The 21,576-nt window shown below is 37.5% G+C and overlaps 1 protein-coding gene across 1 annotated transcript in view; it reads left to right on the forward strand.

Moving 5' to 3' along the window:
* Positions 1–1,771: 1,771 nt before the first annotated feature.
* LOC113107300 (transcription factor 7-like 1-B) overlaps positions 1,772–21,576 on the forward strand; it is a 58,887-nt gene continuing 39,082 nt past the window's right edge. The window contains exons 1-3 of the mRNA XM_026269712.1: positions 1,772–2,599; positions 2,707–2,779; positions 3,618–3,745. Of these exons, the coding sequence (XP_026125497.1) occupies positions 2,414–2,599; positions 2,707–2,779; positions 3,618–3,745 (387 nt within the window). The 5' untranslated portion in view covers positions 1,772–2,413. The remainder of the gene's footprint in view (positions 2,600–2,706; positions 2,780–3,617; positions 3,746–21,576) is intronic.

A 21,576-nucleotide genomic window follows, 5' to 3' on the forward strand; every position in this document is an offset into this window, starting at 1 on the left:
AGTTGTTCTTTTGTGATCTGCGGTGATGGGGGGCTACCACTGACACATGAACTGACAGTCTGGGAAAGCATGACATCATTGATTCTTGCCTAAATATCAATGGACCATGACAAGTGAACAAAAAACTCACTTTTATTAGGAGCTATGGCTATTGACCATCATCCCAAAAAAAAAAAAAACATGCCTCCTCCAATGTAAGTTTGTGGGAATCCCCACCCCCCTCACTAAACTCAAATCAGATGGCTTAGAAAAGTAAAAGCACTCCTCTCCTCAACAAGCTTTTTGGGCAACGCTCCAACATGTCACTGAAAAAAATTACTTTGAAGCCATTTTCACTCAGAAATGGCTAGTAATTTTCACAAATAATTAGAAAGAAACAGCAGGGAACACACTAAATTAAACTTAGCAGACTGACTGAAATAGTATTTGATTGTAAAATGTACTCCAGTGATTCTTTGTTTATATATAACTTTGATTTCTGTCTATTCTCTATACGCTATAAGATTTGAGGCATCACAAATGTCAGAAACACAAAAGTTATGTGCCGTTTAATAATTTTTGTTTAAATATAGGGCAATACAGATACAAGGAATGATTATAACTGTATGCCATCATATTTTGGATTTCACTCCATAACATTAATGCCAGAATAGTCTAATTAATAGTATTAACTATTACACATTTGAATAATAATCTAAATATTATTATCAGTGTTTGAATGTCAGCGTTTTGACTGGGGAAAAATATATGCAATGCCACAATATGTTTATTCATGGCCATGATTCCCAATATTGTGTAGATCGCAATTGAAATAATGGGATTTTGCCCGCAAACATTTGCCAGAAAAGGTAAACATTTATGCACCCGAACAAAACTTTAATTTTTGCACAGAACATATTAACAAAATATTTTTTTTTGTATAAAGAAAAGTGTGAGATGTGATTGATTAATTTTACACTTATTAATTAAAACCTCTTTAGTATGTAATACCCTATATTTACTTAAATCACCCAATAATTTGTTTTCTTTCCCTTTGTTTTTTTTTTTTTTTTTTTTGCAAAAGCATACCATTCAGGTCTGTATTGTTGGAGCCATGGGTCGCACTGACACGCCCTTTACAAAGCTACGACTTGGGTATAATCTACACTTATGAAATGCACACTTGTAAATATAATAATATTAGGGAATATTTTTCATAATTAGTGCCTACGATATTTCTGCAAGAGTTATGCCTATACATCATCCTCAGAGCGGGTTTTCGGTTTTTCCTCAATATAGCGGGAAATGGAAAACCCGGAGTGGAGCTCGAGCGATTACAGAACGCTTTGACTGCAGCGGTAAACTCCGGTCCACTCACAGCTGCTCCAGTCCAGTGTTCACTCTGTTGCTTGGTGAGGCAAGGACTCTTTAGCTTCATTCGGAGCATTTTATTCATGCAGAAAAAAAATCAAACTAATTAGACAATTTTATTTAGAGATGTAAGGTAGCCTACTTGATATTAATAACTGAACTGTTTTATAAAAAGCAATCCTGCTGTTGTATTTAATGCGAACGAATTACAGCCGTGCTGAATAGCTCTTGTGATATTGCTTTAATAACGCCATCCCAAACCCTGTGTCACTGAACTATTTCAAGAATCAAGGCCTGAACAAACTGTTCCTTTAAACTTCTCTGAGAGAGAGAGAGTGTGTGTGTGTGTTGAATGGAGAGTCGTTTTTCTGCGCTTAACTCCTCCTCTGCTTTCTGCTCGTCCAGCGAGCGCGCGCACACACACACACACACTCACACACACACACACACACACTCTGCTGCCTGCGCATTCCTCATCAGCAGCTCAGCGCACGGGGAAACGGAGCCGCTTCGCGTCCGAACACATCGTTTTCAGTGTTCGTGCTGTAGCTCATTGAACATGACGGTTGTAATTCGTAATGTGGAAGAACCGAGCAGCTGATCTGTGGAGGAATCTGTGTTAATGTGACTGAAACACGTCTTTGGGATAGAGACCACGGAGGCGCCGCGACCGTTGTTGCAACTTTTGTTGCAATCAGCACGCGCGTTTACTGACGGTTGCGCGTTTTAAAGAAAAAGTCGCTCAAGTTTTGCGCTCGATTGTGGAATGTAGAATCGTTTCGACTTTTTGTACGTTATTCGTGTTTGGTGAGTTTGTCCGCGGAGGACACGGCGCTTCACGTCTGGAGTTGAGTTCGCAGAGTTTGTTGCAGGGAAACTGTCGAGCGTTGTGTGATCGCTTCTTAAAGTAATCATGGACAAATTGGATTTAAATTCATGTGTCAAGGATTACTTCTGAAAGCTCCTGTGTGTTTTCCTGCATTGGGTGGACTGCGTCGTTCTCGTGCACTTCAGAGTCGACACAAACTCTAGATTTTGTTACCGTTGCAAGACGCTCGTAAACATGCCACAGCTTAACGGAGGCGGAGGGGATGAGTTGGGGGCGAACGATGAACTGATCTCATTCAAAGATGAGGGCGAACAAGAGGAGAAAATCTCCGAAAACGTGTCTGCCGAAAGAGATCTGGACGATGTGAAATCTTCTCTAGTGAACGAGTCGGAAAATAACAGCAGTTCATCCGATTCTGAGGTAAGTCAGACACCACCGCGTGTTGACAGACGCGTGGATGTGGTTGTTGCCGTCGGAAAAATAACTTTTCTGTTTTGTTTTTCTCCTTTCGTCGTTCTTTCCTTTAGCAAAACGAGAGGCGCCCTCAACCAAGAGCTGATCTCGAAAGTTATGAGAAAGCCCGAGAGTATTTCACCGAAGGTACGAGCAAACTAATACTATGGCACGCCGGTTTAACAATTATTCATGAAAAAATAGTTTGTTTTTATTACTAGTAGTATCTTTTTTTAATGTCACTAATAGCTATTCATTATATAAGTGATTTTTTTTTAAATAGTGTAACTACTCAAATTATTTCAGTAGCCTACTTCTAGCTAGCCTACTATTTCTATTGTAATTTATATTCGTTTTATTTAAATCATAAGTTGGGTATTTTAACCTGTAATAACATATTAGCTTACAAGTAATAAAGCAACTGAAATGTGTGAGGTAACAGATATTACAGTTAAAATTGGAAAGATATGAATGTAATAAAATAGGTATTAATATCCAATAAGTTATAGTATAAGTTCTGGAATAGAAGTTATTCTTTAGATAAAAAAAAAAAAAAATTCTACTGTGTCATTTACAATTAATAGCAAAACCAAACTTGGTAGCAGAATCCATTAGAATATATACTAGTAGGAAGTGAACAGATGATATCTTAACCACAAGTTTACATAGAATTCAATAGGAAAATTGTGCAGTTTGTTACCAGTAGCAATTAAAAAGTTACGTGCTACTAATGGGTACTAGTGTTTAATGAGAAGTTACTAGTGATATTTAAAAAAAAAAAGAAAGAAAAAGTACTAACCAGTATTGTATTAGAAATATATATATATATATATATATATATATATATATAAACTACTAGACACATCAGTACACGTAAAAATATCAGTAATATGAATAAATGTCGAAACAGCTTGCCATACTTGTTCTTTACTTAACTTTTGTGTCCACGCATTGATCCCTAATCATTTGTCTCTCCATTGTCAAGCTTTGAGAAGACAGCAAGATGGAGGATTTTTTAAGAGCCCCCATTATCCAGGCTACCCGTTTCTAATGATCCCCGATCTGGCCAATCCTTACTTGTCCAACAGCGCCTTGTCTCCAAGCGCAAGAACGGTGAGTACCATTGAACACACCGTGTGCCTCAGAGTTTTTTAAGAGAGGCGGCGAGAAGCATCATGTGAGAGTTTATAATGGCCCTCATGCAGAATGAAACCAACATGTTTCCTTATAAAGTATTCCATTTGAAAATCTGCACTGATCAACCATTATTTTGAATATCGTAAGGTCGTGTCGCCTTCAGTATCTGCAGTCATGTTCATTCTTCAGTCAGCTAGACGAGAGTATAAAAAACTGGCCTCTTTTAATAGAGTTTTAGTACTTAAGATTCAGTAGTTCCCCAGTCAGTTTTTGTGATTTGAAGTTATTTATGGAATATGAATGTGGAAGTGCAATGCTGATGTCATTTTAGCATCAGTTCATGTTTGAGGCTATTAAACGGTTTAATTGGTTTTAATTGTGTACTTCAGCTGTTTGACTTGTATTTGACAGTTTTCTATTCATGTGTTTGTGGTGTAGGAGATCATGTCTAGTTATCGCCACCATTTACTGGATCAGATTTGCCAAAATCTTGCATCTAAAGTACTTTGTGGTGTTTTGGCCCCACATTTCGGTGTCTAAATGCGCTGAAGATTCCTCATGTTTGTCTGTGAAATGGTTGGCTAATTGAGCTAATACTCAGTGAATCTAATTCTGTGCTGTCTGCCACTGGGCTGTAATTAAGTAGTTTCAGGCTGCTTGTTTAGCCTTCTTTAAAATAAGATTAGTCTGAGGTCTGTCACAGTGAAATTCTATCTGGGTGTCCGAGGGCTGCAGAGTTTGCCTGTTCTCTCCCTATAGATGTGTTGGAGTTTTGTGTCCGTGTCTGGGAAAGGTTGACTGCCCTTTTAGCCCCAGCATTGGGTCTTTTCAACCCAATTTGCAAAGAACTCAGCAGGCATTCATGTATGGCTTTACCGCGGTGTTATACGTCAGCGCTCTGCAGAAAAAGAGAATGAACGGTTGGGTCTTTGAAAGCCTCAACCGGGAGCGTTTTTTTTTTGCTAAACCGTGAGCCATCTCCCCAAATCAACACGGTTTACAGCCATTGTTTATTCCAGAGCTCAAATCCTCCTCCTTTCTCGCAGTGCGATTTGATTGGACCCGGCCAAGCGTTTGAGCGAAAAGTTGTGTTTTGCCCCCACCTCCTCCCTCTAGACACTCGCGCGAGTTTTACTTGGCCTCTCTGTTTCTTTTCACTCGTCTGTACGAGCTCTCCCTCCTTCCCAATCCCTTCCATTCAGTTCCTGAGGCGTTAGTCTTACATTGTCATTCTGAGTGAATGCTGATGGCTTCATTGGGATCTCCATAGGCCCTCATTAGCCTAATGGCTCCTCCTTACGGACTAGTTGCATAGTAGTTGTGGTACCCAGATCCTCCTTTGTTCCTCGGCCTATAGAGTGTTGCTGTGGGAAGAGCCTTTCGCTTAAATTATCCTGAGGGAACATGATTCATCCCACCTTTAAAAAATGCCTCAGGTTGTACCTGCAATGAGCGAATGTTCCTTTACGATTTTTTTTTTCACAAAAATCATTCCATCACAGACTCAAATAGTGAATTAAGCCAATGTCAGGCACATCTCACGAGCACAGAATCCCTCTGTTAACTCTAGCATAATGTGCATTAAGCTCACTAGCAAATATTCAGATGATGTCATTCAGGATAAGGATTATAAAGTTATTTAAATTCGTTTAGCTGATTGGGGACCGTCAAAAGATTCGGTTCCCAGAGAAAATGACCCCATAACCGAATACATCCAGATGTGAGACAAATATCCACGCAAGACTCATCCTGTTTTGAAAAAGAGGCATCTTAGAGTCAAATGGGAGGTCATTGAGGCAGATGAGCTTAGCCTGTCAATCGGCACCTCTAGAGCGAGCCCAGCGTCAGACAATGAGTGGTTGGCATACTTCAGATATTTACACACTAATCTTAAGCCCTCGCGCAGACAGCCTCAGTCACAGCTGTCAAAAATCACATAAGGAAGTTTCCAAACAAAGCTGAGGAACCGTCAGAATCTGAATGATCTTCTGTGTGTCGCTCAAACAAACGCACAAATGTAGAGTATGTTTGCCAGGGAAAAGAATGAGTCTGTGCTGTATCCTCTTTATTTGTTTTATTTATTTATTTTTATTCGGAATGTGACTAATTTGACAATGTCATTCTAACAGGTATTCAACAGGTTCAATATGTTTTGTAAAGTAGAAAGTCTGAGGAACAGGATTGAATAGAAGCCTTCGGAGAATGTTCTTTGTCAGAATCAAAGCCATTGAACTTCTACCATGGGATGAAAAATTGAAAAATTTAGTCTGTTTCACAAGAAAAGGTTTTTTCTTTTCCCCCATGGCAATTTTTATTTTACAGAAGAAGAAAAAAAGTCTTAAGTATTTTGGTCTCTTGTTTCTTATATGGTGCGCTACATATTTGTAGCAGTGAGAATGCAATCAAATCATTCTCAGGTTCCCTGCATAGATTAGTTTCATATTTATTTTCTTAGCAGATGCTTTTCTAACCAAAGCGCCTGTTTGGTTACTACCATAAAGCGCACAAATCATATTCCAGGAATCTGAGAATACACAATGCTCGCTAAGGCATGCCTTGAATGCCAAAGTAAAGCCTGAAGCGGTCCCAAATAGAGTAAACTTCTAATCATGTCGCTTTCTAAACTAATATGTGCGTTTCTTGTGCTGTTGCTCTGGTGTCCCTGAGGTGGAATTGAAAAGCTCCTGCGAATTCATAGATTTCATGTAATATTTATAGTTGTAGGAAGGGAAGATTTGCCAAAGGGAATGTGGAGTTCTGAATACCTGTGGCTTTAGTTAAGAAGTGCAAACAAAGGCCGTTGCGTAATCCCTAGAATCTCTTAACATTCTTTAGTGACAGTGACACACATGTGACATTGAGATTAATGAGGTTATTGTTGTTGGGTGCTGTGTTGTTGTATTATATTTAGTGTATGATGTGCACATTTTGAGATGTGTAATTATGCACGTCGCTCCTTTGGGGCATTTAAATATGGGTCTGAATGCTGTTGTATCTGGTGGGTTGTGTGTGTGTGTTGAGACCTACACTTTAATTCAGATAACTAACCTTGAATGCAATTGTGAATGCTTAAGGTCTTCATCACATATTAATGAAATAAATCCATCAAAAGAGAAAGAAAAATTCCTCCCCCACCAAAAACAACTTTTCTTAAAGTGTTTTGAGGCCTGATGGTCAGATCCACAAGATTTGCCATTGAGCAGACCTCACACTTCTTGTTTGACATTTAAAATTTCTATTCATGTTGAGGTGAGGGCAAAAGTCCAGATAACTTTGAAAAGCTTTGTGTAAGAGACGCTCTTAGTAAAAATGGAAAAAAACCCAGTGAAAAACAGGCAAGAAGAGGACCGAAATAAGTGGAAGATGGAAAGAAACCGAGGTATGAAGTGACAGAAGGGAAAGATGTGGGGAAACACAGGCGTGCAGAGTCCCATAATTGATTTAGGGCCTGCTCTGAGCTGACATTCTTCAATAATCCGGTGGGACTGTTTTTAAGGATCGAGTGTGGCGGCCAACCAGCTCTACTCTTCTCGATGCTTGTCACTGAGATGTATGCTCAAGCCTGGCTCCGGGAATCGTCTGCTAGGGGTGTTGGAAATGGAGAGGACTTGATATGTTGAGTATTCAGAGTACATGCACAATGCTTCTGTTGGCGAAGTAAAATTTAGCCACATTGTGAAAATAAAGTACACATTTATGTGGCTTCCTAAAAATGTGAGGCATTAGAAAAGTGTCAGAATCCTTCCTTGTGTTTGAGACCGATTGTGAACATATGAGAACTTTGGTGCTTATTTGAGCAAAATGTGTTCAAAATGTATCTACATTGTGGATTTTATGATTATTTAAATACTTTCATGTGTCCATTACAGTTACTAGTGTGGCATTAGAAAACTATCAATCTTTCCTATGTTGCAAATATGTGACCCTGAACAACAAAACCAGTCTTAAGTCGCTGGGCTATATTTGTAGCAATAGCCAACAATATATTGTATGGGTCAAAATATGAAAAATGTTTCTTTTATGCCAAAAATCATTAGGATATTAAGTAAATGAATATATTTAGTAAATTCCTACCATATATAAAAATTAAATTTTTGATAAGTAAGATGTATTCGCTTAAGTCTAACGTCACATAGCAGCGCTTCCGTGTCCAAACGCTCTATCAGTTACCACGAGAAAACAACAAAAGGTGCTAATATAACCTCATAATGTGATAGAATACTAGCGAAAAAGTTATAATCTTAACCTTTAACTCCATACCGAAGACCCAGATAGGCAGACAATGAAAATATAAATATAAAAAAATATATAAAAATTATTTGTGTTTGGGACGCTGTGAGCACGGAGACTGTAGTGTATACCGTAAGTTTGAAAGCATTTAGCTTAAATGATTAATATGAATAAACAGTGCTCATAAACGGCTGCTGAGGTCGTATTCTCAAGTGAAGCGAGTTGAGGCTTGGACCCGGAAACAGCGCTTCTGTCACATGACCCGTGTTGCGCTTGCGGCTCTCTGAAAAGTTGAGATGTTTTTAACTCGATGCGGTGCGGACGCGCCTGGAAAAAACGAGCTTCCATTATGAGCGCGCATACCACACGCCTACATTGGAAATAACGAAAATGAGCGTGCAAAAGACCCAATATGTGATAAGATAGCTCATATTGAACTTTCGTGCTCAATTGGAAAAAATGAGGTAAAATCCAGCTCTCAACACATCAAAAAGCCAAAAACAAAAGTTTGGTCAGTATAGACAGTCAAATTTAATTAAAGATAAACACTTATTGCCCTGTATTAAAACCTGTACAAACCGCATCAATGCCTTTCTTCATTTTGATGACAAGTTTTGACACACGATGCATGTTGCAAACACACTGAATGGATTCAGTCCTCAATGTCTTTCACAGGCATGTGGCGTTTCCTAACATTGTATTTTAATGCGCATTTACACGCTGAAACAATTTTTTGAAAGACTTGGTGGTAATCGGTTTTTAGACTCCCTTTTCATTTGATTTCGGTCTCTACCTTCCAGTGCAAAAGCTTTCAGCACAATCCCGTGTTGTTTTAACGCAGTCGGGTTTTGGACCCAGCGACTCGCCAAACCTTGTAACTGCAGCTTTTGTGCTGCGGCGCCCACATCGGCAAACAAACACACCTCAGTGGAAACACATTTTAAACAGTTTAGTCTTGTCTTCTGGGGAAGAATAGCACAGGGCACACGCGCACACAAACACACTGAGCATGTCATCACAGCTCAGGCCACATGTCTTTCACGGCCTTCCAGGCCTCCGCTGGGCATTTTTCCACATTCAGGTGTTCTCTCTCTGCCAGCAGCTCGTAGCACTTAAAATCTTTGACACACATTTGAGTCAATCATGCTGTTGTTAGAGTGCGAATGTGTGCTTTATTTTTTTATGCCCATTTCTTGTGGGAGTGAACTGTAAGTGTGTATTCATGGACTATGTTATGTTTTATGGTGATTTTTGACATTTTTGGACTTGTGCAGCCCCTGGTCACCATTCACTGTATGGGAAAAGAGCAGCGTGAACATTCTTCTAAACATCTGCTTTTATTAATCCATAATAGAGGGCTTAGGTTTGGACTGATTTGAGGGTGAGTAAATGATGAACAGTTTCTTTGTCTTCTGCCTCTACTTTGAGTGTAACTGTACCTTTAATAGACTGAATGTTATGCTTACACCACAAACGTGTGTGTTTGCTCACCAGTGAGTGACAGAGAAATCTGTTGATGGCAACCTGAAATCTAGTTGCCAAATATTCTCTTTGTTAATGCTGGTAATCACAACTGTGTAAACAGTCTTGACTGATTTCTACACGTTTCCTCCAACCTTTTAAAACAATCTGCTTTCCTATGGTCAATGAGTGAGATTTGACTAAAGGAACATGTCTTGGAATATACTTGCATGTTTTTGTTCATGCTTTTCTTCATTCCATTAGATGTTTGAGGAGACAACTAGTAGAATTTGAATCGGAGTAGTATTTCAACGGATGCAAATAAATGGCTGTGAGGCATAAAAATGAATGTTGTGGTTTCTTAAAGTTCAATTTCACTCATAGTCTCTTGATTTATTGTCCAGTGTAAATTTTTTGGACCCTTTGGAAAAATCTGGTTTGTGTTGTGGAACTTGGTTTGTTAGTCATTAGTTGGTCATTTACTGTTTAATCACACACTAGATGAAAGTTTGACCAGCTAAAGCTAGTATAAATTACTGGAAAGTGATTTATTATTGGTCTTAGATGGTCCACTTTGGAGTAGATACAAGACTGCAGCCTTACGAAGCTGCATATTCCAGCAGTGGAAAGACATATTTCAGTGATATTTAATGACGTTTTGGGCCTCCTCTATAAAACACAAGCTTATCAAATTTGTGTATTACATTCACAAATCCATTGAGTAAAGTGTTAAAGGGATAATTAACCCAAAATGTAAGATTGTTATCATTTACTCGCCCTCATGTTCTCCCAAACCCGTAAGACTTAAGCTCATCTTTGAAACACAGATAAAGCTTTTTTTTGTCCATCCGTTGAAAATACACCTTTATAAAAACCTTAACACATCAAAAAGTACAAAAAATCTGTATGAATAGAGCAAATCCTTTTAATTGATGAACAGATTTAATTAACTGTTATTCACAAATATAAACCCTGATCAACTCACATACACTGAATGAATCAAATGTGTGTTTGGAAGGACACTGAGTAAACGGTGACTTTTGAGTTTCTCGAAATAATGATTGAAGCTCAATAAACAGGTTGCATTTCTGTCCTTCACAGATTTCTATTTTAGCGCTGAAGCGTTGAGAGTTTTGAAAAGATGTTGCACAATACATAGCAGCAAACTTCTGTTAGAGAAACTTCTTTTTCAGTCATGTTGAAGGCTCTTGTCAAACATAAACTCTCCTTAAACCCATCAACCATTCAACTCGTGTCCTAGAAAAACTACCAGTGCATTGTGCAAGCGTTCGTGTGCTCCATACTCTTTGAATTGTGTGAAACACTGCCAGCCTTGGCCTTCCCTCCTCCATCCTTTCTCTTAGGAGAGCGGGAGTTGGCGTCGACCCCTTCTGCCACCCATAGCTTGCCCATCATCCCTCCCTCTGTTCCGTCCCTGCCATTACATATTCTGTTTATAGCCTTCACTGGCTTTTCATGAGCCGGGCCCTTCAGGAGAGATTCAACCCCCCGTGAGGACTGGCAAACCAACCAGCCCTCCTCACACACACACACACACACACACTCGCGATGTTCAGGGACATCAATGAGAAGGCCTTTGAAGCTTTTGGGATGAGCATGTGTATAAATGTTTTTTCATCAATTTATTAATCTGAAGCAGACGCTTCGGAGTCGGCCAGGTTCAAGCAGAAGCGGCACTTTGAGACGCCCACTTCAATTCCGCGCTGGGATGTTTTTGACAAGACACAAGTTGTTTATCCGATCTTTAAAGTCTATATCAGACTCTCCGCGGACTGTGGTGCTTATTTCCAGTAATACACATATATATCAGGGACCGGTACACAACTTCTTCGCCTGAAACCAGCTGTTCATAAACAGTAGAGTAGATATTTATTTTATTGGGTGGCCACATGATCGGGAATTTGTCACAACAGGTTTGAGTTAGTCAAGTGAATTTTCCAGAAAACTGTTTGATTTGAAAATCTTTTCTGTGATTCATACAGGGGACCCTGAAATCTATAACTTTTGTTTTTTTTCCAAATTCCATTTTTTTTATTAATCTAGATAAAAAAAAAAAAATCAAATTAAATTTTTCTAGTCTCTAATGGTTAAAATACATTTTATTAATCAAAAAGCATGTCTAAGTAATTGTGTACATTTAATGATTTCAATCTAACAGCAAATTATGAAAAGTAAAATGTAAAAAAAAAAAAGTAAGACCTTATGAAGTATGTTTTAGTTTCAAATTGTTATTTTTGTATTCAGTTTTCCATTAGTTTTCTAGATTCCATTTTAATGGGTTCATACATTTTTTTTATAATCAATCCATCTCTAAATATCATCTCTAATCCCCCCCGAAATATTGTCTTGTGTATTTAAAAATTTCTGGTAAATAAATTCTGATAAATATTTTTCTCTAGTAAATAGTCCTTGAAAATAATGTTTTACTTGTGATTTTATTAATAGTTGTAAACTATCATTACATTCACTAATATATTTGTCACAATTTCTTCAAGTTAAACCAAACTTTTATTTTGATGGTTTGTTGTGGAGACCTTTAGGTCTCTGTTTGTAAATGATCAATGATAGTTTTACTCAAAAGACATGATAAAATGCTTATGAAGTGACTCTCAGAGCAGTTCAAGAGATTGTTCATGTGTTTATATTTTGAGGCGGCAGAGGCTTATTTGATTTAAAATTTGGCAAATTCCTTGACATTCCACATTATACAGTAAATAACGTTTTTATAACCGAATTCTACAGTATTGACAATACACAATGGACCACCTTACCCTCGAGATTTAGCCGAATTGTCACTAATGTGACCACAGTTTAACTGTTCACATTTTTTCCCCGTGTTAGTTTTGCTCAATTTAGTGGGAGCTGGCTAAAATCAACATTAGCTCAGCAAATACACCCACTAGCCACTATGATCTAACTTAAAAAATTACGGCTAAAAACAGGATGGCTGCATAAGCATACAGTGACTTTAGAGTGGCCTTCATTACTGTTGGGAGGTGATTTGTTAGTTCAGTGTCTATATTTGTTAGCTGGTGGTGTAGTGGGTATTTTCAAACGGTTTACTTCTTGTGATGGTATGCTCTCAAAGACCTGGGCCCGTCTCACTGATGGAATATTCCAGATGTGTCTCCGTTAACGGTCTGTAGAGACTTTTGTACGAGAGCGATGCATTTGTTGAGTGTGATTTGAAGAGTGACACTCCTCAGACCTAAGTCAGGAATGATGTCATATTCAAATAATGTGTGCACAAATGTGTGGAGAGCTAGAAGTATCGCTTAAAACAGAAATGAATCAATCAATAATCAATGCAATCAGAAATCTTTAAAAAGTACATTTATTGTAACTGAAGATATTTCAGTGCTACATGACTGTAAAATGTGTAAAGATAACTTATTCAAATAGAAGAGTTAACCAAACTTATAATTTTAAGTCAAGCATGAACACTTACTTTATTACTAAAATTTTCAGTTGTGATAAATAATTGCAGCGATCATTTTTTATAGTGATGTAACCGTCTATAAAAAACTTTTTTCATTTTATTTGTCAAATAATTGTTGAATGTAGGCCTATTGAAAATTGATCTATGAATAGTAGTTTCATTAAACTTATTTAACAACATCTTTTAAACATGAATATAATAGTTTTACCTAATATCAAATATCTAATAAATTCAGAACTAAAAAAAGATTTCATTTTAAGTGGTTCTGCTCATCTACTATTAAAAATCCATTGGTGTTTTTTATTGTGATTATTTACTATTTTAGTAGTTATTCATTTTTAGAATTATTTTATTTTCAGTTTAAAATTGTAATTTGTCACTTTTGATATTTTTTAATACATTTATATTTAGCTTTACCATATATTTTTTTTGTAATTGCAGTATTAGTTTTAGTATTTTTATTTATTAAATGTTTATGTCCGTAGCCAATATAGCATTTATAATTTTAGTTTTAATGTTTATTTCTCCATTTTTATTTATTTATTTATTTTTTTACGATTAATACAAACATTTTAAAATCGATGTAGTTAACCGTAACGTCACTGGTTATGAGGGATGAAAGAACAATGTGTTCAATTTGTCATATTGGCCTACATCAGCATGAATGTTTGCCATTCACACCCATAGGGAAATGTATACCTCGGTAAACAAGGACTCGGCCTAAACACTAGCTCTCTACAATGTGGAAAATGCTTGAGAAACAATGCAATGCACTTCGTATTGGTCCAACAAGAAATCACAGCTGCTCACAGGTCAAAAATAAAGCTGACCATGATGAAATATAGGCCTGTTTGTCTGTCCATGTTATAGAGTTCATGCTTGTTGTATGTCAGACTAATATCGTCTCGTCACATGCACTTTAAGAATACAAATATGTGTGCATGCACTTATCATATGTCTTGCTAATACCCATTTGCCCCCCCAGGCTGTGTGGTATCAGTGTTAGACCAGGTTAAAGCCCCATACCGGCAGGCCATGGTTAACCCCCTGTGGGGTGTGGGGGTCATCCATCTCTCTTCAGGGTGATAAGGGCTCTTTGGCTGATTGATAGCAGGGCTCTGCAACCCTCCACCCCCTCGACTACAGCGGGTCCCCTCCGGATCATGTATGGCCCCTCACTTGGAGCCCAGGGTTTTATTTCACATTAAGAGACATCAGTGCTCTTAAAACCAGAACACTAAGTGCTGGAGTGTACGCTAATAAAATCTGATGTGCAGAAGAGAGCAAGAGGAGGGGTGTGTGAGCGAGGGCAACTCCCAAGCAGACCTTCATCAGTCTGGTATTCCAAGCAGATGGTTTCAGTTAAAGCTTAGCGGAGAGAGTTGGAAAGAGGAGGCAGAGTGGGCCTGACATGCTGCACAGTTGGTGGGTGGAAGGAGGGGAAAGTGATAGTGATGATAAGGAAACAAGTAAAAGAGCAGGGGGTGAATGAAAGGGAAAAGTAGAAGTGTGGACGGAAGAGATATTACACCTAGTTGTTTCACTGTTGCATGAAAAATGGGATGGCAAAGTTGTTTCTAAATGGAAAATGGGTGTGATGGTAGAGGTGTATACATAAATGTGTCTGCATATTTGACATTTTTATATTGTCCTGTGTTGATGGATCAGACCGATTTGCTTAAGTTAAGTGATGATAATATGTTAGAATTTAATCTGAACTGCCCACAATCCTGAAGTGGGCAACACCTTGAGCTCCACCAATCACAGAAGCTGAATACTGAACAACTAAGTTCTGAAACTCCAACTCCCATGATGCATTGCAAACATTATTGAATAATACTCTCTTTAAGCAACTTAAACCTTACCAGTTCAAAAGTTGTTCTTATGCTCACGAAGGCTGCGTTTTTAACAGTAAAATGGTAATATTGATAAAAATAATTGCAATTTAAGATATCTGTTCTCTATCTCAGTTTACACATTTCAACATTTGGAGTGGATCAAAACTTTTCATCAAAGTCCTAAAACCTAAAACCAAAATGCGTTTTTGTCTTAGAACAACTTTGATCAACTTTTTTGCTCCACTTCGAATGTTGACTGCTGTATTTAAAGTATAATTTATTCCACTGATGGAAAACAGCATCATTACTCCAGTCTTCAGAGTCACATGATCCTTCAGAAATTATTCTAATATACTGAATTGCTGCTCAGAAACATTTATTATCAATGTTAAAAACAGTTGTTCTGCATCTTGCTTAAACGGTCAAAATTATTTTATTATATTCATTTAAATGGATATGAATGACTTCACTGGCACTTTTGATCAAACAGAAATGTGTGTGTGTGTGTATATATATATATGTATATAATTTTTTTTTTGATGATTTTCCACAAAACTCAAATATACTGCATTTAAAGCTGCGGTAGGTAACTTTTGACGCTCTAGCGGTTAATAAACAGAACTGCTTGCGTCTTGCGGAAGAACATCGTAGCCGGAACTACTTCTCTCTGTTTATGTCTATGAAGAATCACAAAGGTACTGGGTTACTCCGCCGCGGTACCCCCGAAGCAATCTAAAATAGTCTGAATATAAACACTTATTATAGGGGCACCCTAGTGATTCAGGACAAGCTAAAAACACGGTTTGGAAAATGGATTCATGGTGTACTCGCTTATTATGTTCATTTTTCTACATTTTGAACACAAACAAAGTTACGGACCGCAGCTCTGATTGGTTGTTTTTTATCGGGAGCGCATGACTTTCTGCAAATGGCAATAGGACCACTGGGAGGAGTCAGAGGAGCTTGATTTTTTTCACAGATTATCTGTCTCATATTCTACTGTCAGGACATAATGACAGGTTTAATAAATATGTAAAAAATATTTTTTTACAAAAGTTCCCTACAGCACCTTTAATGCTTATGATAAATGTATATGAATCAATAGTTTTATAGTTTACTGTAGCTTTTTGTCATTTGCAATGTTTAATGCCATCACATTTTTGTCTTTGTCTCATTTTGTTTCTGTCTTTGTCTGATTTTTAAAAACCAGGTTTATAATGTTTGTAAAGACATAAAACTCTTTAATGAGCCCCTAAATTAGTGGAAAATAAGCTGTAGAAATGTGGGTGGCCACTGTTCATAATCCAGTTCTTTGTGTGCTTATGTCAGACATCAAAAGTTCTCTCTTCAGGTCAAATACTGTCATGATGGAGCAACAGTTTGAAAAAGATACAGTGCATATATACTGGTTTAACGGGAAAGGCATTTAAAAGTATCTCTATCAGTCCTGAGGTTTGTTGCCAACAGAGTTATGCAAGAGCATGCATTAAGTATAAGTTGGTCCACTTGTTATGCCATGCATTGGTTTGTATATTGTTTTAAGTATGTTTCTGACCTAATAAGCCCCAGACCTCTACTTTCATTATTATCAGTGTTGTCTCATTGGCCAGCATGAGCAGGTCCTTGTATGTATACACATGGCTCTCTGGCTGCTGCACACCATCACAAACAGATGAGGATCTGATCACTATCATATTTGTTTTAAGGCCCTGCTTCGGCCCACAGGTCAGACAGAGGCCACAAAAACACTCGTGAGCCACGGCACTGATATAGACAGCTGAAGCACAGCAGTGCCGGCATGATAATGATAAGACGACACCTCCAGCCTTACACGTCCAAGAGAAAATGAAGCTATTCTTTCCCTCTAGCTTTATTTGTTTTGTCTTGCTCTTGGTAGGTCACGTATGTCCTGTCGTCACAGGATATGCCCCTGTGCTCATGTAGCACCTCCTGAATATCCTGCTCTGTTTTTCCTGCTTCTCCCCTCCATTCCTACTCCTTCGCCTCTTCTGCGAGGAACTCCAGATGTAAACGATTAGCTCCTTTAACAAGGCCGCTCCAGGCAAGACGCTTTGCAACAACAACAGTCCCAAACACTCGACTAGCTTTGTGCAGCTTTCTGAAGTATAAAACCATGCTAGTCACCATTTCCATTGGATCTGTGAGATCTTGAAGTAGTTGTGAATCTGTAAAAAGCACCTTTTTATATTATATGGAATGGAATAACAGGTTTCTTGATTTGGACCAGGATTGTCTGAATGAGGTGAAATTGATGGAGAGTAAACCAACTAAACATCTCCATGAATACGATGACCTCTGGCCAGATGAAATCTGCCTAACCTTTGAACAAACCTTAGTGTAAACTTGTCTAAATCAATAAGACTCGTTAGTTGTTTTCACTGTCTTGCTAGATTCAGTTAAAACACAGCAACAGTCTCACTTTTCTCATCTAATTCCAGTTTGTAGATTAATTGCAAGACCTTGTGATATCTCTAAAACTGTTTAGGTCAACAAAAATGTTGTTTCTGACTGTTACACATATCTTGTCTGTGCTAATCCCAGCCAAAGTCTCTTTAAAGCAAGATGGTTGGTTCACTTGGCGGCCATATTGGTAGGCAAACAAATAAAGCTCCTACTTCCAATTTGTAACAGTGTGACATATCTGTTAAGCTCAACATAAATGTCTTGTTTCTGTCTATCACACACATAAGTGTTGTCAAAAGACCGGGTATTTCGGTACCAAGCCGGTACAAAAAAAAAATTAAAATGTCATGGTACCAGGTTTCTTTAAGTAGCGGTGGTACCGAGTACCCGGTCAACCCGGTTCTTGACGCATACAGCGCTATGATATACGCGAAGCAGAAAACGAGGACGGAATCTCAAAATCCAGTCATGAAAATAAAATTTACACTTTAATATGGACAGTCACTGAATTTGTCAAAGTTAGCATACATTAATCACATCAAATCTCCATATGGACCAGTATCTGTAAATTTTAAGCCGCAAAAGTTGGTTGAAATATGAATCCTGCATGTTCTGCGCGTCTCTGTGTTAATGGATGTGTGGGTTTGTTTACAACATTGACTGAAGCGCATGACACTTGCAGTAATGAGGACGTAAATACATAAACAACATCACCAGAACTGTTCTGAGTCACTTTACAAGCATTTTACAGTTTCATTTGAGTAAAACCAGTGTCAATTTAAAGGTATTTATGGCAACCTTTCAAAATATTACTATTATTTAGTAGAATGTATGTGATACTGCTACTACCATTGAAAAATTGTATAAAACTTTATTTTTTAAAGAAATAAATCCCACAATATTTCTTCCATGTTTTAATTTTAATAGCAAATCCCCTTTATTTACGAAAAAATAAAATGTGTTTAAATTTCATCAAGTAAAAGACAAATTAAACTTGGGTGAAACTTGTTTACTTTTTTTTCATAATTATATAACTTGTAGAAAAACAAAAGAGGGAAAAAAAAACTTATATATTATATTCACATTGCATTTTTAATCTACATGCTGTCATTTCGCAATAGTTTTTTTATCAACATTTGGAAAATATCGCAAAGCTTGTGCGCAAATCTGTAATGATAACAGAGCTTGTGCTGATCCCAGCTAAAGTCTTTTAAAGGCAAGGTAGTTTACTCTGCGGTCTATCAATGGATTTACAGTTGACTGGTAGAATTCAGTATGAAATGTATTATTCTAGCATATTACGTAAAACGAAGGTTTTGAGAGCAAGCAATAATCTGTAAATGGCAGTCCCATTGGTTAACGCTCGCCGATGCCATCAACCTTTTGATTTTAGCAAATCAGTCTGAGTGAATACAGACAACAAGATTATATATTAATGAGCCAAGCTATCTGTCAAAATTTTGCACGTTTTATGTGATTCTTTTATAATTTTTATTGCTAGTCTTTAAAGAAACATTGAATAACCAATAATGTCTCAAGCACCAACACAAACCCATAATTCACTAAAATTATTTGAATATATTTTAAGTCATTTCCGAATCTGAGAACAATGGTATCGTATCATTTAAAATCATGCTAAATAAAGAGTGTAAAGGTGAATGTCATAATTGACCCTGGACCACAGTCTTGAGTCGCTGGGGTATATTTTTAGCAATATCCAAAACAACATTGTACGGGTCAAAATTATTGATTTTACTTTAATGCCAAAAATCATTAGGGTATTGAGTAAAGATCATGTCCCATGAAGATGTTTTGAAAATTTCCTACCGTAAATATATAAAAAAATAATTTTTGATTCGTAATATGCATTGCTATAAACTTCAAATGAACAACTTTAAAAGTGATTTTCTTAATATTTAGATTTTTTTGCACCCTCAGATTACAGATTTTCAAATAGTTGTATCTCAGCCAAATATTGTCTGATCCTAACAAACATACATCAATGGAAAGCTTATTTATTCAGCTTTTAGATGATGTATAAATCTCAATTTCGAAACATTGACACCTAAGACTTAAGCTTTTTTTTTTTTTTTGGTCCAGGGTCACATATTAGGTATTATGATTCCTCTCATTAGTTTCCCTGCAATTGATCCATTTCTTCCTTTTCAAACTGTCTCTTCCCTAGCGCTAAAATATCAAAAACAAATTGGATTTATTGGCTTGTGCGCTCAGGGCTTGGGATTCCCCGCACATGTGACTCTCCATTGTTAATTTCTAAGATGGGTTTAGCCTGCGTTTGAGTTTCTAAGATCATTTTAGCAGAGCAGGAGTGAGGCAGCCATGGTGTGTTGTCCGCACAGCTCTCAAGAAGGAATGTGTGCGTTACATTGGAGTGTAGAGAGGAAAGGACAGTGTGTGTGTGTTGGCAAGTGCAGCACTGGTAGTGAATGGGCTCTTTGAAAGTTTTAGACTGGCATGTGTGACAGGACAAAGAAACCAGAGCAGCAGCTCTTACAGCTGAGGCCTACACACACACACAGACACCTTACTCTTGTTTAAACTTTACGGCTTGTACTGCATCTTTTTCTCCTCATGCATCTCCTCATCACTCCTACTCACTCAATTATAAAGCGATTCTATGCCTCATTCTTGAATGTGCTGTCATAGGAGCATGAGGTCTAGCTGAATATGTTTTGCCATTGGACGGAATTGTTTATTATTATTTGAATCACGTTTGAGTCTGTTAACTTTAATTCAGTGCGTTACTCAAAAGGAAAAAGAAAATGGCTTTGGTTGACTTCCCCTATCCTTGTTGGATTTTTCAACTGCTTTAGTCCAGCCATCTGTCTACATTATAGTACTTTTCTGGTTTTGGATTGAGTCCTGATGGATATAATCCAATCCCATCCTAAACTCCTTACATGTCCTTTTTCACTTAAATCATATAAAATAAGTAAAATTTCCTATAATATTCAGTTTACTTGATATAAAGTTGAAGTGTAATGATGCTTTGAGCTGCGGAGTGCATGCAGGGGATGCATGTTCGAGTACAGACTGCATTGTTTCCCGATCTCATATCATTTTTTCCTCTACAATAATTGAATAGAATATAATATAGTACTATATTTAATTTATTATATATATAGTTTATGTATGTATGTACTGTACGCCGCTCATTTGGCTGCCGGTGCCAAAATCTAAAAATATATTGAGCAAATGTTGTTCAGTAATTGTGTGTGTGTGTGTATAAAATGAGTTTATAGTGGCTGTTCTTGAGATGTTGTAGTTTTAGATTACAGCACACATTAACTTTGTTTCAGTTGTGTGTGTGTTCAGCTGAGTCTGTGTACACACTTGTGTTTTATAGCTTTTTTCCTTCCAGTCCCCTGCTGTGGTATTACGTATATTAGCTTAAGCTCAGTAAAAATCTTAAACAGGAACCAGCACTGCTTTAATAACAACTCATTCCTCTCTTTCTTCATCCTCTATTCCTCTCTGTTTCTCTCCTCATTCTTTAGCGGTTAATCTCTGACATGTTTCGCTTAATGCAGAATAGTTGCCGAACAAATGTGATTAAATGGCGAGGAGACTTTGACCCAGAATTAGTGTCAGCGAGTGAGAACTGGGGCCGTGGGGTAATGCAACACCTCGTAGAGCTTTGGGCCTGTGTACAAACACACCATGTCTCTGCTTCAGCTGTCACTCAATACTGTGTTTGCCCTTCAGGTTAACGGTGAAAGGTCAAGGTTCAGGGTCAAAAGCTGAGTGGGTTTCTGGAGATGTGCTTCCCACAAAGGCTTTTCCTCAGCGCTGAGTTTGATTGGTAGAGATTTGCAATTGACTAATATTTGCTTTTTAACTTTTCTTTTATGTAACCGTTCACTGCAGTTCAGCAAGTCTTCTAGAAGAAAACCGCTCTTGCTTTTTCAATAACATGTTCTTGACCCTGAAGATCAGTCTTAATAGTTTCTGCAAAGCCTTACACGTTTGTTTTATGTCATCAATTCTTCGTTCTGAAGTGAAGTCATGTTCTGCTACTACTACTGCTAGTTTTACTGCTAATAATAAGATAAATAACTATTATTATTATTAAAGGGAATACCCATACAGAGCAAGTTCCTCCAGGCTTCAGAACAAAGGGTAAAACTGGACTTTATTTGGCGATGAAAGGATTGTCTTACTCGTTTGTAGTTTTTATCATGAGACCTGTGTTTTTCAATTTGATTTTATGCCTTTTTCTTTTAACCCTTGATACCTAAGCACCAGCAAAACAAGATAAATATTTCTCATGATGCAGTTCAAATCACAATGACTGTATTTGTCCAAAATTGACCAGATCGTGCAGGTCTTCTTTGTCTTCTGTGACCTCTGTTTTATCCTCTACTGTGAGTGTA

This window comes from Carassius auratus, chromosome 8, assembly GCF_003368295.1.
Source record: "Carassius auratus strain Wakin chromosome 8, ASM336829v1, whole genome shotgun sequence".
In the NCBI taxonomy this organism is placed as follows: domain Eukaryota; kingdom Metazoa; phylum Chordata; class Actinopteri; order Cypriniformes; family Cyprinidae; genus Carassius; species Carassius auratus.